Source organism: Melozone crissalis, unplaced genomic scaffold (genome assembly GCF_028551555.1).
Source record: "Melozone crissalis strain CALT ecotype California unplaced genomic scaffold, PUWL_Pcris_2 ptg000280l_1, whole genome shotgun sequence".
NCBI lineage: Eukaryota > Metazoa > Chordata > Aves > Passeriformes > Passerellidae > Melozone > Melozone crissalis.
In genome coordinates, this window is record NW_026536034.1 from 100,632 (window position 1) to 118,646 (window position 18,015).

The 18,015-nt window shown below is 37.6% G+C and overlaps 1 protein-coding gene across 1 annotated transcript in view; it reads right to left on the minus strand.

The window, feature by feature from the left end:
• The window catches only part of LOC128949760 (type II inositol 3,4-bisphosphate 4-phosphatase-like), an 88,316-nt gene that overhangs the window by 24,520 nt on the left and 45,781 nt on the right, over window positions 1–18,015 (minus strand). Inside the window, exons 8-13 of the mRNA XM_054294619.1 lie at window positions 10,829–11,000; window positions 9,835–9,959; window positions 8,802–8,919; window positions 6,974–7,114; window positions 4,327–4,424; window positions 557–669 (exon numbers count right to left, since the gene is read on the minus strand). Of these exons, the coding sequence (XP_054150594.1) occupies window positions 557–669; window positions 4,327–4,424; window positions 6,974–7,114; window positions 8,802–8,919; window positions 9,835–9,959; window positions 10,829–11,000 (767 nt within the window). The remainder of the gene's footprint in view (window positions 1–556; window positions 670–4,326; window positions 4,425–6,973; window positions 7,115–8,801; window positions 8,920–9,834; window positions 9,960–10,828; window positions 11,001–18,015) is intronic.

Here is an 18,015-nt window from a genome sequence, read left to right on the forward strand (position 1 = left end):
TGAGTCCTAAAAAAATTTTAAAATATTAAAAAATCATTTATAAAATAAAGTAAAAAAATCCCAGGTAATTATTCTGGATGAGTGATGGGCTCATATGTGGAATCTTGTACTTCCACTGCAATAAAAAAGTGATATTGCACAGCTACTGCACTGACAAAGTTTTCTTCTTACATCTTTTTCAATAAATAAATGGAATATAGAATAACAGTGTGTAGATCACTAGGACCAGAAATACACATTTCAGAAAGTTAAAGTAAGGGAACCAAGCAATCATGTCCCACATCATACCTCAAGGACACTAAAAAATTATTTTGAGTAATTTTATATTATCAAAGAATGGATATCAAACAAATCACTCAAATTCTAGCAGGTTCTACCAGTTTAAAAAGTGAGAAAAAGAAATTGTCTGCAAAAAACTATTACAGCACATCTGCCTCCTTTAACCAGTGAGTTTTCCAGTCATTTCCTTAAAATCCATTGCAGTTACAAAGTCAGCAAGCTTATGAAAATGAGTTTATGGTTAGTTCATCAATTTCTTTGAAACAAGAGAGCTCACCGTTGCAGCCAGCCACATGATTTCTACATTCTTTCTCTTTTTGGCCTGGATATTTTGATGAAGACTTTCTAGCAATCCCTTTAAATCATTTTGTTCTTGAAAATGTGGTAAACCTGGGAAAAAAGGACGAAAAAAGTTGCTCATTTTGATAAGGTTGGTGATATGATTGTCCCGACTAAAGAATGCTCATGGTAAAGAACAGGTCTATTATTTACAGCCTTGTTTTGGAACACAGGATAGAAATTACCAGCTAAATATTTAAGGAATAAGCAAACCTTATGTCTTTTGAGTATTGCCTTGTCCTCCCTAAGATCTTCACGTGGAAATTTGAAGTATCTTCAACCTTTATCTTATAAATGGATGGTGAAAAACAAAACCAAATCTCTGCTGTAGTTCTGTTCATCAGCTATTACAGACATTCAAAAGAAATCAGAAAAATAAAAAAAAAACTGAGTGTATTACAACCTGCTTTGATGGGATGATTATTTTTTAAAATTAAAGTAAAAAATTAGGGTTTTGTTTTCAAATTGAAACATCTAGTTTTTGTTTTAAAATATGCCTTAGATTTTTCTATAATGTAAGATAAGGGTTAAACAGCACTTAGTATCCCCTCTAAAAAGTAACAAAGTATCTTTCTCCTGAAATTAAGTGGGGCTTTATTTTGAAGTAGAAAATAATTTCAAGTTTGCTTAAAATCCAAAAATTTACCTGCTTGTTCTGGGTATGGAATTTAAGTTGAAGTTTAATTTATCCTACATCTCCAGCAAAAATTCAAGAGTAGGCAATTTAATTTCCCCCTCTGTTTCATATGTATATAGAGGAGGGATTTTTCTAATGTTGCATTTATCCTTGCTAGTTCTGAAAATCAATAAAAACATGCAGAATCTGTTTTTTGAAATTATTTCTTCTCATGGTGGCAAAGTAAAAAGAATTTAAATCATAGTTATCACCAAATAAAGGGGCCAGAATCAAGTGGAACAAAGTGAAACTAAATTGATCAATGGATTTCTTCAAGCAGAGAAAGTAAATTATCCATCCAGTGAGGGGAAAAAACCCCACAACCCAAGCCCCAAACCCAAGCCCAAAAACTTATACTCAATTGGAAGAAAAAAAATGAGGGAAGTATTAATGAAGGTCAATATCCATTCTCCTAACGTGATCCAAGTTGGAATGATCCCTCTCATCAACAGGCTTTTACCTTTTACATCTAATAAATTCTGTAGTTTCCCTTATCCATGATTCATAGGAAGAAGTACTTTAAATCTATTCAAAAAGAACTAAGTTGCTCCAGTCATACTGTGCTGTCTAAAAAAACTCACAAACAAACAAGAAAAAAAGAAAAAGGGAGGAAAACGTACATCCAGAATCTGTTTTGCAATAATTTTAATGTGGATTGTTTTACCTCTGTATCACAAGCTCTGATTGTACATTAGATAATGTAGAGCACATAAAACCACATCACACTCTGCTAGACTATTACACTTATGGGTGCATCTGTTTCTTTAAAACAGAGAGCACAAAATGGCAAAGATGCTTTGAGATGATGCAAATGTATCACTAAACATTCTATTGCTCCCAGTAGCTTTCCTTTGGGTCACAGCAGAAAACGTGACATCTCAGAGGGATGACTTCAGCACAGGTACAGCAAGAGTCTCCTAATTCACAGTACTGCCAAAGGGGTTGCACCTTGACTGGAAATGATCAATGGCCTAAACTCCTTGGGTCCCCCACAGTACCAAACCACCAAATCAGGCTGATAAGGGGGAGAAGCCTGGAAATACCAAACAGCCTTTTTGTTTTCAGGTACTTACGTACTACTAAACAACTATCTTACGTTTTTGGACCCTTACTGTCTTAGTATTTCTATAAAAGCAGTACCATTTTGAGCTATATTTGGTCAGCATTTTTGGTAGGAACCTTGCTGGAAACATGCTCTTATTTTCAGTTTCTGCTAAAAGAATTTAAGAAGTTAACAAATGGGTAAATGACGAAGTGTATGTTCATCCTAAAGACAGAAAGTCAGTGGATGCTTAGTTACAAGCAAGACTATTATTGCCAAGGAGAAATACAGACACAAGAGGAAAACTAACAGCGAAGGTGGCAATACCTTTCAGGGAGTGGGAAATTGAATTCTTTGAAAGGGAATATATGAATGAGGCAGCAGGCCAGGGAGGCTACCAAGGGTGGATCCAACAGCCTGGCAAATAGGGCTGCAAATGCTCAAATTCTGTTGGGCTTTTTGAGCACTGTTTGGAACTGACAGCTTTGGGAACACAGTCCTGCATTGATTTTGTAGCACAGATTTGGCATTATAGGAAATTATCTGGATAGGTGGGACAAAACCATCAAAAAGCCATCAATATTGAATGCCTCTCACGTGGCCCCAGCACCAGGGTTGCTGCCAGCCTTGTATGGAGGTTTGTCTTCCAGACGAGGGGGAACAGGAGTGGGATTAAGTCCTGCCACAAATGAACAAGTTTGAGAGCTTCCCTTTTTTCCCAGGGGGCTGGTTTAAAAGGCACATTTCTCCAAGGCAAAAGACTGACTCTGTATACTGGCAGGGAGCTACTGGGAAGGGCAGTGGAACCAAAAGATGCTTTATGTTCCACAAAAAATTGTATAAAGAAGAGACTGAGTTCTTAAAGGTAAAGAAAAAAAGCAAGAAAGTTATAATAACCAGAAAATACACGATGAACTAGACACAATTAGTTCTCAAAAGCCTTCACAGTCTGAAAGAAGTCCAGGAACTGTGTGGCTCACTAATAATCCTTCAGGAAGGCAGTACAAGTTTAAATTGTGTTAATGAAAAGTAGCCAATACTGTCTGCATGCAGTATTTTATAAAATAAAATCCATTTATGAGGTAGCAGATCTACCTTAGTCCTAACCTGCATGAGGTTAGTTTTTCGAGGATGTTTTCTTAGCAACATTCCCCTCAATTAATCACCCAACTTATTGTATGAGTTTCTCTGTAGACATCCTGGAAATAAATACTAGGTCTGTGGGGGGATGGATGGGCATCCTGCCCATCATTTAGGAAGGGCTTTTGTTTCTGTCAAAATGATTAACAAATTAAAATCATCCTGATATAAGAGATAAACATGTATACATACGCATGTGATGTATTAAAGTTTTACATAGCATTTAAACATCAGGCAGTTAAATCTCCCACATTTGGGACTATAGTTTGGGCATTAAAACTAACAGGATTCGATTGATGCAGATGTTTTCTTCAGTCCTTGCTTCTGGCAATCAGAGTAACAGCATAGTAATGCTTATGTTTATAATACAGAAGTTCTACAGAAGTGGAATACAGGGCCTATTCCAATGAAACCTTGTCGTTCATATAATGATGATGTGGCTCATTGCTTGTATTTGATCTGCAGATTTCTCCATGGTTCACCAAACCTCAACATATTTTCAGAATAAGAACAGAGGGTATGACTGAAGCTGATGAAATTGCCCACCAAGTATTTATGTAAAAATACAGTAGGTACAGACTGTCCTCTACATGAAATATTAACAAACTTATTATTTTAATAACTTAAAATAGCTGTTCAGTTCATCATTCCTCTGTTTCATTTTCTCTGTAGTTTCTGCTGTGGCACAAGGCCTGAAATCACTCCTGAGACCAGCAGGGTCATGTACAGGTACAAAATGTTTAAATTTATGGAACAAGTTATGGGATTCTGCTAATATTACTGTCTTATAACCTTCTACCTACTCAAAGCTTTTCAAACCGATTTGGACATTGCATTATTTTGTACTCACAATCAGGAGGCATTTTTTCTGTAAATAACTTGTAATATTCTTTGAGAAGCTCTAAGTTTTCCTGGTTAATGTTTTCCTGCAAAGTGGTATCTCCAAACCTATGAAAATACACAATAAATTATGAAAAAAAACCCAAAACCCACAAACAACAACAAAAGATAAATTATCCTTCATAGTTATTTCTTTGCATAAAGAAATAACTTTGGTGCTAAATGCATTAGATTTTGTCAAACATGCAGTAGTTAAGTTCTTGTATGCTTTGGAATTAATTTTTGGAAACGAGATCATCGCTGATGCATACTTCTTCCAAAAGTTTATTAACAAAGCAATCTATTTACAAACATGCAATAAGGCACTTATTCTTTTCCCCTCACAAATCGTGAATAAATGGAAAGGCACTTTGGGGGAATTCCAATTCCAAAAATTGGGTACCACAGGCAGAGAACACCAACTCTCCATCTCTTAGTGCTGCTACTGCTTAAGCATACCAATTTCTGTAAGAGCTGGATAATATGGAAGTGACACAAGATGGAAGAGAAGCTTATCTACAAAATAACTGTAGCTATAAAAACAAATATCTTTCTCTCTGAGACCAAGATTTCTACAACAGCCACATTTCACATGCCAAGAAACTAAATCTCACGGTACTACAAGAGATATGATTGTAAAGACACGAATGTCCCCATGACAATTAGGGCCAAAGTTTTGAAATTCATCTTCAGAATAGATTTGAAACGGGAATGGAGGAGTACAGGAAGAGAGGCATGGGCAGATAAGTGAGAAACTCAGAGAGAAGGGGACACAGATCAGAAGATACCAAATATGCTGCTAAATTGGGAACAAGGGAAGCAAATATTTCAACAGGCCACAGGGAGAAGATGTAACTACTTCCTTAGTAGCCATTGCTGCACTGTCACATGAGAACATTTCTTTTAAATCGGAAACATTCTCAAGTGTATTCTATCAAAAAACAAATTAAAAGATTTTTTTTCTAATACAGTAACATTTCCTAGAAATTTGCCACGAAAGTGTTTTTATATTCTCAGGTTCTTTATCCCACAAACCCCTCCATGTTTTTAGCCATAAATTGTGTGTGGTGTTTTCAGTCTCAAAAACAAATGTACAACTTTAGGAGTTAAGCAGCATTTTGAATTAAGACAAAAGCAGACTGTAACTGCATGCATTAAAGCTGCTTCTGCATTGAACTTATTTTCTTGGCAGATATTAGTACATATCCATATTTATAAATATGCAGTTATTTTGTTTTCTCCTATGGCTTTCTTTGCACACAATGTAAAATGACCACTGGGAACAACACTTCCTGCCACTTCACTTGCAAGCCAGGCATCTTTTCATACCAACTCCTCTACAAGCCCCCAGGTAATCAGGCTATTTCTAAATGTTGTCAAATTTTTCCTCAGACTATTCATAACTCAGTCCTTCCTGCCTATCTCACTCGTGTAAGCTCCCACCAGCCTGCTTCTTGCTTACCACATCATGTCTTACCTCTTATTTTTTGAGTGTCCCACTCAGAACTGTCATGACTGATTTTGTTGGTTTTGCACATTATGAGTTTGGCCACGTCACTCCTCTCAGCACTTTTCTCTTTATGTCATCAGAATAACCTATTTTCATTTTCAAGAAGTTTCCAAGTTCTCTAACCAGCTATCCAGCTCTTTCACAGTAAAATGCCAGATTTTACTGTCTTTAGATTCAGTCTATGTCTCCCATTTCAACTTTCTGCCTAAATTTTCTCACATACCACCACTCAACTTGGAGAAGTGTCCCATAAACATTCACAAAGCTACCTGATGACATTCTTTAGTAGACTTCTTTAAAAGACTGGGTTTACTTGGCTGTCTACAGTGAACAGGAGATAAAATCCTGTGGTGTTTAACTTCTTGCCTATTACCCAGGTTAAGGATTTTCACTGTCTCCCTCCATTACTCCAGCTACAGCTTTGCTATAAGCTTTTGGCTTAGAGCAAATGCAACCTCAAGATAAGCATTAGGTATTTTGGACGCTCTGTTAATAAAAGCAGCTAAAAGAAAAGAAGTTTTAACAAAGTAGCTGTCTGTATTGACATCTTGACTTCTACTTTGCAGTTTTAGCCCTGCACAAATGTGGTAATTTAACATGACTGACAGATACCCTTCTCTTGGAAGAGAAAATTAATACGTTGGTGAATCCATGACTATTTTTATACTAATTAATTAGTTTCCAGCAATCTGTTGCAGAGGAGTACTAATTTCTCTAGCTTATCACTTGTTTGGTCTCTTCAAACCCATCTTCAAGATGTAAGAATTTTGAATTTTCAAACTTGTGTGAGAATTTCAGAGTACTGCATACAACCAAAATTCTGCATCTGAAATAGAAATCCATTTTGCACCTGTATCCAAGAGAAACATGGCACCAACTCTGTGAAACGGAGCCCTGCTTATGATCTTATCTTCATCTGGACTTTTTCACTGTTCTACATTGCTTCATAGCTTGTGTTTATTTCCTTTAATACCTTTGAAAATACACACTGAGTCAATGTGAGATTGTCTAAGAGCAAATAACAAAGAAGATTTGTTTCTAATCCTGAGAGATAGCCTGTACCAGCATGGAGTACTTGGACAGAAAATGCAACGTGACTTTTCCTTACCTCTCTGCCAGTGTTTGCTGCTCATTGATTCCAACATTAAAGAGCACTGGATACATGCGAAGCAGCTTTCCCTCGTTAATCTCTTGTGGCAGCAGCTCAAACATCTTTGCTGGGAGCTGGACCTCTATAATGTAATGTTCACTAGCAACAATGAAAACAAGAGTGAGGATGGGGTTCTTGAATGTCAGGAAAAGTTTCTTCAGCCAGAGAATGGTTGAGCAGGTTGAACTGGCTCCCCTGGGAAGTGTCACAGCACCAAGCCTCACAGAGTTCAAGAAGCATCTGAACTCTCAGGCACGGGGTGTGATTCTTGGGAAGCCCTGTGCAAGGCCAGGAGTTGCACTTGATGATGCATATGGGTCCCTTCTAACTCAAAATATTCTGTGATTCTGTAAAGAATGTTCCAAAAGCGCCTCTAATAAAAGAATGGCCTCTAATAAAAGCATGTGAGCTCCTGAACAGAATTTCACCTCCCCTGGGTGGCTGGTATCTACCACCCACACCAGATGATCAGTGCACTGCTAGACAGTGCCACACACTTTGGATTGATTTGTTTGTGCACACAGAATGTCAGGTTTAAGCACTTTCCTAGAAAAAACAATTACAAGTAAATATGCTGACTCTTCAAGATAAGAATTTGTAGTTTGATTTTTCTGTCTTGCATTTCTACAGTCTTTCACTCTCATTTATTGAGCCATACCATATAACAACCAAAATAAAAATGGAGGGTTTCTAAAAAAATTATTAGAAAATAACTAGATTTTCACCTTTTCATCTTTTCTTTTTACGGTTCACTTCCAATGCTGTTTGATAGGAGCAGTCTTATCACAGCTCTAAGAGGAATGGCACTCCTCCACATAAACCTTGTAGATTTTATTTTTAAAATTTTTTTAATTTTAATTATTCCCATTGTATTGCCTATCATATTCCAGCCTTCCTGTTATTTATTCAATCCCTTCTCAGAAAGCCCATATGATGAGAGTGAATCATCCAGATTAATTAAGTAAATCAGTGGTGAAAGCCCCCTTCAGAGGAAACATATATTTTCTAAAAGTTCCTGCTTTTAGCTGAATTTAATTTACAGTCATCTTAAGAGCAATGATACTATTAAGGAAGTGATTTTTGCAAAATAAAACTATTTGGAGCTTCAGACTAGAATAATAATAAAGATGAAAAATCCATTCCAATCTTGTTAACCCTCAAATAGCCAAAATAAACGGACTATTGCAGTATATGTCCTGACATTCAGCAGTACTCACGTGAGATTCATAAAGGATAAGTGATTTTGTGCAAGGATTTCTGAGACTGCCTATGTCCTGTGTGATTTTCAGCAGCTAAAAAAGGCTTCCATTTTTAAAAGTGACTACTAAGTTTTTAATACTAAGTGGCATCGGAGTTTTTTGGTTTCCATCTTAAAAACAATCAAGGCCTAACTCTTGGAACTGCAGTTTCATTTCTCATGCTGAAATACAAATTCAGGACATTCAAAAGCAAAGTTTCTCAGTTAGAGACCACATTTGTAAACAATGGCCTTGTCACTTGTCCAGGGTTCAGTATCCATGTGTGAATAATGCACCAGCAGCTCTGCACAACACAGACGCTGCTCAGATTAATCTGTATTAGTAACTGGAACTTCAGCTTTTTATCAGGAGAGTAACCCAGAGCCTACTGGCTTTTAGAATCCCTACTAACTCACCTTCTAAAAAGTAAAACAATGCACTTTCAATAAAACAGAACTCAGCAACAAGAAAACCATTAGACGGGTTTCATGGGCTACAGATTAAAACTGCAGCTCAGTTTCCTGGGCTCCAAGAAACAAAGTTCTTACCGCCTTCCACTTATAATAGGCAAAAAATCTTCTGACTTGGCTTCAATTACTCTAAACATTACTTTCTGCAAATCTGAAATGCCCACAGCCATGTCTTCGAGCATCCCTGCTTCTTCACCTACATGAAAAGATTAAAGAGACTATTAACAGAGTTGGCAGATCAGTCACTGTATAGGTCAGGGCAAAGCAATATATTTTCCAGTCTGTGCATCTAAAAATCACAGTTCTAAATCCACATTACAGTAACCTACATAAAACCAGACTCATTTCTTGAACTGCTGACAATTCTGTGCCCTAAATGGTAACCATGAGTATTAAGCAATTCTGAAAATCAGCCTGCTCTATATAGACATAAAATAACCTCAGAAAAGCCATTTTTGTCTATTCTGAAAGTTTTCAAAAGGCTTTCCTGCTGATGGAGGACAAAGGTTTTGAGAATAAAAACAAGCATCATGTAAAATGAAGAAGACAGCTATCTCCAAATGAGCAACTGCATAATAAAGCTGCACAAATGCTAAATTCCTCTACTTTAGTCAAAATCTCTGATTCAGGGAATGATTCCAATAGATCTAGTTCAAAGTTTGAAACATAAGGCAATTTCTCCCTCCAAATTTCCTTTTTAATACATATCAAATAATGGCATGTGTAACAAACTATGAAACTGTTTTCAGGCTATCTTCACATTATCAGCACTGGGGATCAGGGCCGAGGCTGATAAAAGCAGTAAGTGTTTAAATCTTCCGTTTGCATTAGTTTTATAAACCTGCTATTTTGGGTCAGGTCTGCATGGAACAATAAGCAGGCCGTGTTCTCTGAGGAACTCAGAATGAAACAGATTAATAACTTTTGCTGCAGAATTAACAACACAGTGTCAATGACTTCAGCTGTGCTATTATGTGCAAGTCTACTGTCTTGTAAGGACAAGATTTGATTCAGCAAGCCAAATAAGAGGCTTGCTAAGGTTAAAATAAGAACTTCCTGGGTAACTTCTGGGCAGGGAACATAAGGAACTTTGTCCAAGAGCAATACTTACTGTATGTGCTAAGGAGTCCTTCATACTGCACCAGCAATCCAACAGTGTGAAGCTGTTGTAAAAATCCTTGATCATGTAAACCTGTGTGCAATTTGATTGCAAAACCACAGACCAATCCAGCGAGTTGTAAAGATAATTAAAACATGTGCAAGAGTGTTACAAGACAAACAGATACAAGACATTTCAACTGTTACAAGACAAACAGTTAAAATGAGGCTTGCCATCATTATACACAACAGAGGTAGCACCTACATATTTGAGAAATCAGCATAGGTATTTCTGTTTAGTGACTAAGTACATGATTTCATAATAATGTATTTTGATGGGTTTTTTGGGGGTGTATAAAGTAGTGAAATATTCTGTTAAGGTATATTAGATAAGCTTAATTTGTTTTGTATCATTGTGTGTTATTTACACTGACATAAATAAGACCAGAACCTCACTTGTCAGGCTTCAAACATGCAAGACTGTGAATTAAACATGTGAATTCTGATGGATTTGAAAGTGGTTCAACATCTAATGTAACTGAATCTCCTAGGCAGCTGCCAACTTAAGAGAGAAATTAAGTGAAATGTTTAGAAAAAAATCTATCTGAAAAAAACATGATATACAGGAGAAGACATAAAGAGCTTCAGTTATTTGCCAAGAAAAGACAGTTCTAAGGAAAGACATGCTAATAGTATTTAAACACTTAAAACACTGCCACAAACTGAAAACAAATTGTCTTCTCCCTATTTCCAAGGTGACCAGGAGAAAAAAATCTCCCTGGCTTGGATGCTGCCTAGCCAGTACCATGGATTTCTACTTCCTATTTAATTTCTTACCACATTATAAATTATTTAGGTGAATATAATGGAAAATAAATGAAAAAGCTGTATCAAATTGTAAGGGAAAAAAAAAAAACCAATGAGAAAGAAACCCACAAACACTGGCATGAAGAGTATGCTTATAATTAGAGCAAGAGAAGGAAGTGAGCGACACAAGACAACCTACTGCTTGGCTGAAGACGATGTCTCTCCTCAGGGTCAGCATCAGGCACTGGGGCAAGCCACAGGCAAGTTCCTGGAGCAGGACAAAGGCCATGGACTGCTTGGCCCTGGTCACCACCTCTGCCATGCAGTCCTTCAGCGTGACTACCAGCGGGTACAGCTGCTCGTACCAGTCACCTACAACACGACAGGTCATCTGCTCCAGACTGGAAAACTCGCAGTGAAAAACCCTTCTTCACTAGGAAGGATGGCAGGAGCAGCTGTGCACATCACCCTTCCCTTTAAAACAACCCCTGCAGCTCTCCCCAGACCACTGTGGGACCACAAATGCCACTGGAGAACATACTTATAAGCAGGATTCCATCTTACCACTGGGAATGGGGTTAAATCCCTGGCCTGAATCCAACTGCACTCTGAAACAATGGCCTTTTCCAACAGTCCCAGCATCCCTGTAAAACTGGTATTCAAGTGTCACAAACAGAGTACACAGGGAAACACATAAAACCTCATTTAGCACACAGAGATTAATACAGTGGCGATGGAGTCTCCTTTCAGGACTCAGAACTGGCTATGTAAGAAATGAAATAGCATCAAAAATGCAAAACCAGAGAGAATAACCAAATATTTAAGAAAAGGTGGGTGCTGGAGGGTAAAACACAATAACAAATAGGTATCTGGAAGGGTATCACCTACTTAATCTACAGGCTGGAAATATAAAAAGCTTCAGACCATATTCCTTTTTTTTTAGATTCTATGTTGTTCTCTTTAAACATTTAGACATTTTGAACTCATTTTAGCTATTTCTATCAGAGAGATGCAGAGTATTTTGAAACATGTTTTTCTCTATGAAAATACACGCTAGGCATATTAAAAAAAACACTCATGAAATGATTGAAAAATGTGATTCCTTAATACATTACAAATGAAACAGTGATAACTAGGAATGGAGGAGAATTGGAACACCTTACACAAACTTGCCCAATAATCCCAGCTACTCCTGAATTTTATATGATTTAATAAAATCAGACCTGCCTGGTAGTTGCATATGGCTTTGCCTACCCCTAAGTTGAGCAAATAATAAAAACAAATAAATAAATCCCCCTCCTTCAGAATCTACATCTCAGTTTGATTGTACAGTTTGAAATGAGGGAAATCAACACTCTAGAAGAATCTATATAAAAGTTGGGAATGCAACTGACAATGCAACAGTCTATAATTGGCTCATATTTTCTGTAGGTCAGTGTAATTAAGAATCAATGATAATTAAAATCTGTTGTAATTAGGTGCAAGACAGCAGCGTGTTGTTTCAGGTAACATTCTGAGTCAGGCCAGTAAAACCTCATTAGAACTGAGGAAGTTCTTGAGGCAGAAGACAGCTGCCTGTTGCCAGTCAATTTGGCTGAGCTCCAGAAAAACACACAAATTAATAAAACTGCAGCCAAGAAGACTGCAGAGAGCTTTGAAAGCTGGGAGAAATTAGAGAAAGCAAGGAGCAGGAAAGGGGAACAAGGACAGAGCATGCACAGAGAATCGGATGAGCTCTTTGTTAACTTTGTGGTCAGACAACATGAGTTTTACCACAGTCATACATATTTAACCATGAGTAAGTAACACAGACTGAGGAAGCATTCCCTGGAAAAAAGCAGTTCTGAAGCGAGTGTCATCCTGACAAAACAGACCATGAGCCACCCCCAGGCACAAGCTCCAGGTGATTTTATACATGTCATTGGCTAACAGAGTGATGACACGCTGTGTGCCAAACGCTGGTGTACACGTTTTAGAGAGGCTGCTGGAAAAATGGAGAGCTTGCAGCGCAGAGCTACCAAGATTTAATCTCCTTAAGCTGATGAAAAAGACTGAGCAGCAACTTGATTTCCCCTCTTCCTGAGGAGAAAATAACAAGAACTAACTGTGGTGTTTATTCCAGGGAATAAAAGCAAAAGAACAACCAGAGGCTGCTGCAAAACACAGACGAGTTTAGAAATAAGGTAGACAAAAAAGTGTAATGTACTGGAAGCCAGTGTAGACAGATCAGGCAATCTAAAGTCTCAGTCAAATTACAATCCTTTATTAATTTAAGCAATATACATATGCCAATAAAAGCATCAGCAGCAAAGTAAGCTCAAAGTCTAAAGTCTAAGAGTTCTCTTAGAGTGACTCAGTAAATCATATTGTATACATTTTAGAATAAGATATTTTTCAGAATACCTTTGTAGAATCACTTCAGGAAAGGAATAATACAAATTATTGCTTTTAACACATTCATGGACTCACACACATTGAGCCTTCGGATCTCAACTTTCTTTTAAATTAAAATCACAGCAGAAAATTGTTTGAAGAAGGGGTGAAGAATTAACTGAATGAGTGACCATCTAAAAAAAGGAGATTAGAAGCAAGAACAGAAGCGACAAGGAGACTCCGGGATGACTGGCAGGTTGCTAAAATGACATGGGCAGCCTGTCAGTTTGGAACACTTAGCATCCAGAAGAACTGTCAGAGTCTCCGGATAAAGCAAAGAAACTCAGCACAAAAATAGAGCTAGTCAGCCACGGGAAACTAAAACAAGGCATGAAAACCAAACATATTAAATTAAAAAATTAAAGGATGAAACTAAAAGGACAGTACCACCGCTATGCAGTTAGAATGAGATTAAAACAAAAGTGCATGTTCCACAAAGCACTGAGTAAATATTCCATGTTCATTGCCAAGAGAGTGATGGCAGCTCAGTCTGTGACAGGATTTGCCCTTTGGTTACTGGAAAACGCCCTTCAGCCCCATGTTCCTGTAATCAACAGGCTGTGCAGGCAAATGACCTGCTTAGCACCCAGCTAGTCAGTTCTGCGTGCTCATATCCAAGTTGCAATATGTCAAACCACATGTTAAATTTTATAAACTTTGGCAGAAAAGCAAGCTTCTGGTCTTTTCAAAGTCAGGCCCACTGAAATGCTCATTAAAATATGCTGGTAACCAAAAAGGATGCTTCAGCATAGTACTCCTATCTCCTTTAGCCCTAGCAACAGATTAAAAAAGCCAATTTTGTCACTGCTATTTGTGCCACCTAAAATCCATAAATTGCTTTAAGTCACTTCAAAACTTGAATGGTATGAAGTTAAAAAACCAAACCTTAAAGAAAAAGCAGAAGAATGCATAATGTTGTGCCCTTAAAGCAAAGGGGGGCACTACAGCCACACAAATGTAAGAAATACAAATATAAATGTGACGTATAAATGTAACAGCAGATACCCACGAGGTAACGTTTCACTTAAATTAATCACTCGCTACCTGATCATAAAAATATTCCATGACAGAATTGAAATAATTAGAGGTAAAAAAACATAAATGAGTTGTCTTTATATCACAAAGTGATCATTAGACAAACTCTGTTTTAATGAAAAAGGCAGGCAAATCAAACCAACCAACCAACACAGCAGCAGTAAATCCCTAAAATCAGCATGAAATAATTAACCCAGAATTTGATTTTACTGACTTAGGAAAGGAACAGTCTTTGAATTAATGTTTTTTTTTTTTTTAAAGGGAGGTTTAAAAAGACAGAAGATTGCACATATTCAACTTTGCACCATAAAAAGGTCAGTGCCTTATTTCTTTATTTTGCCACGCAGCTCTTGGAGCTCAGCTGAACTGTAGCTGAGGGCTAAGCTCTTTGAAAAAGGAGGAGGCTTTGTACTCATAATGCTGCAGCAGTTCTTGCAGGAACAATAAAAACCTGAATAAGATTTCCTGGTGTTCCTGCACTTGAAGGTAGCAGTTTGCTTTGCACAGTTTGGGTGTCCAGAAATTTGGAATTCTTGGGATTTATTATTCCACTGCAACCATCCAAGATTTTCTCCACTGTCACATGGATTAATAGCTAAACCCAAAACCATCCAATAATACCTACATGAGCATCTCAGCATGCTTAGTCAGAGTGAAAACAGAAAGAGAGGACAAAGGTAATAAAAGACAAAGCTAAGAAAATCTAATACACTTTAAGCATAGGAAGGTTCTGTGAATGCTGTGCAACTAAATATTCTTATATCTTGTTTTAGTTTGTTGATTCAGTTAAACAGTCTTTCCCTTACATATTTTTCAGCTTCTGTTTTTAGCCAAAGTACTTAGAGAAAGTACTGCTGAAGGGGATTGTCTTGTATTCCTGGGCTACATTCAGCCCAGATAAGGATCCTATCAAAAAGAAAAGGATGACACAGAAGAGAGGGGAAAAGGGGAAAAAAAAGCATAAGTAAAACTTTTGTAAATACAAGCTTCAAAGAAAAGGAAGGAAAAATGTGAGGAAGAGGAAGGAAAGAGAAAGCTTTTCACATGTGACTGCTCTAAATAAATTATGTCTGCTGCTCAAGGACACAGACCACAGAAAAATTTTTCATCTTCATGACTAAACAATATTTTATAATAAAAGCTTTTCTGAAGATTCCAATAAAACTAGAGCACGGCTTTATTTCCCACAGAACATAGCTTTATTTCCCACTTCTACCAGCCTGCATTGGAAGGGATGCAACGAAAGATGTAGTCCCCATCCCCAGGGCAATGAAAGTCCGAAATTTTGAATCTAAACTTATATAGTCCCCAACAGGTATGAGATAATACAAGAAAAATAAACCCACATGTGTCTGTAGCAATGTGAGTATGAACAGAGGTCTCCTGTAATTCCAGCTAGGAAATGTGGCAATGTTCCCCAGGTGCTCTTTGCAAACCTATGCTGAAGGTTATCAAGGGCCAGTTCACGGAGCTCATGATTCCATAATTCACTTAAAGGCAAAATCCAGGTGCAATCACACTGGCAACTCAAATTGTTTGTGATGCTAGGTGGATCCTGTGTGTATCAAATGGGGGAGTCCTCACGCAGAGGCAGCGAGGGAACGGCTGGGTGGGAGCTCTGACAGGAGGCACGAGCAGCAGACAGAAACAGCAGCCACATGCAGCAGCCAAGCACAGACATCTGTCGGGGCTGTGCCAGCACCAGAGCCAACGCTGTGTTCTACTGGCACCTCTAATGCTGCAGGACAGGCTTTCACATCACAACTCTCACGGAAAACGAAAAGGCAAAAGTGAAAAGAATTTAATGTTGTCACATATTTCTCCAAGGCAAACCAGACTAGAGTCAGAAGAACAACAAAAAAGCCCTCTCCTTAAAAATCCTTCTACTCTTCCTGATTTATCCTGCAGAGGATTCATAATCCTGCGACTGATGAAACCATAGCATGTTACCTTGGTAACTGTAACTCAAATTCAGTCTTTAGAATACACTCAAAGGTCAGACTGCATGAAAAGTTAAGGCTAAGGAAGGTATAATTCACATTGAAAGGCAGAGTACAGCAAAAAAAAGTGCTCCAGTATCTCCAATTACAAAGATTCCAAACAACAAATATAAACATGTTTGAAAAAAGAGAGTAAGATCACACAATGCCATAGTCACTGAGACTGCAAATATCAACCTACTTTAGGAAACTCTGAATATATGTTACAACAATATCTAAATTTATATGAAAATGCTATTGCATCAAAATATTGTCATAATATTTTCTATCATCTAAAATGAACAGATGTGCATTTTTTGAAAGGTCTTTCATTGCTATATGCTACAAAAAACCAGTCAGGTTCACTAAATAAGCAAAAATTTAATCTCATACTTCAAGGCTTATTTGTTATTATTTTGTTCAAAACTCTGCATTCTTTTTCTTACAAAAGCAGCCCAATTTCTCTGAGTATCAACTAAAGCAGTTTCAGACTTAAAGATCAACCTGTGCCATATATTTGCAGTATTAATGAAATACATTATGCTCAAATATGCTCAAATTATGTATAATATATAAGCAAGATGTGGCAAGCTTTTCATTTATGTCACGTTTGTGAATTTTAAGTAGTGCAAAAGTCTGTTATTTTAGAAATGTATCTATGGGCGTACACAGTGTGATTTTGCATCTAGGAAAATGCTGTGAACTCATAATCAGGCTTCAAGTTTAAAATGAAGCAGAATTAAAGCCAAATTTGTAACTGTAAACTTGGAATCTCAACCTCTGTGTAGTTGCTTCACAGTGCAGCCTTAGGGTTTCACGTTAAATTTCAGAGAGGGAGATGCAGAGAAAAACAAACATCTACACCCACACTCTCATAGAGAAGTCAAGCATGAAAAATTCTGGCCCCAAAGTTTTGAAAATCATTAGGGAACCAACTTTGGCACACACCTGGAAAGCTCTTCGGAAAGCTCCATCTTTCAAGTTAGTCCTATAAAAGAAAGCAATTTTAAAACGTCTCCATCTCTATGTGACCTTGAAAGTCCTATAAACTGTCCAAGGCATTCCTAAAACGATGTCTTACTCAAAAAGGACATGAAAACACAGCAGTTTGCCCCACAGATCTCTGCAGCTCTCATGTGAGGGAGTGTTAGAGAACTTTCAGGACAGCTCAACAAAAGCACTGCTCTCACTGAAGGACACCTGTACTTATTCAAGAGAAATAGGGATGGCTCTGAAATGAAGAAAAAAGCAAGGATTTATTCCAGCATCATAGCAGTTGGATATTTTTTGTGTCTTTGGCCCACCAGCTCCAGAAGACAACCTCTCAGCTGGATGAAGCTCATCTAAAATTTTCTAACCATCACTATTATCATTATTGCTAAGCAAGAGCTACCTTTCATTCTACTTGATGACTTGATGGCTGCCTTATTACAGTACTTTAAATGATGCAACTTTGCTTTTTCCTTTTTTGTTTTTGGCTTGTGACCTAAAAGTTGTAACCAATATTTCATTTGCCTGTGCTGGTTAAATCCATAACACGGCGTATAGCAGAGGAGATACTCAGGGGGTTGAAGAGAGTGAAGGAAATTAGGGAAAAGTCTGTAAAAGTCTGTAAAAGGCCCACCATCTAAGGATTCTCCCAAGTTCAAAACTACACCTACCTAGCTGTTGAATATTTGTACTTTCTCTGAGGAAGGCGGGAAAGGTGTAGAAAGCTGTGTTGATATTTTTCACCTGCAAGCCTTCACTAGAGAGCAGAGATTATATCACCCTCCTGTCTAACATTACATGCCTGGTAGACAGAAACTTAGAGAACCAAACAGATAAGGAATAAGCTGCTCTCTGAACAAATCACACAAAATCAAGTCCAACACATCTTGCACTGAAAACAAGGATGCCAGGACTCCAGCATAAACCTCTCACACTGGTAAAATGCAGAT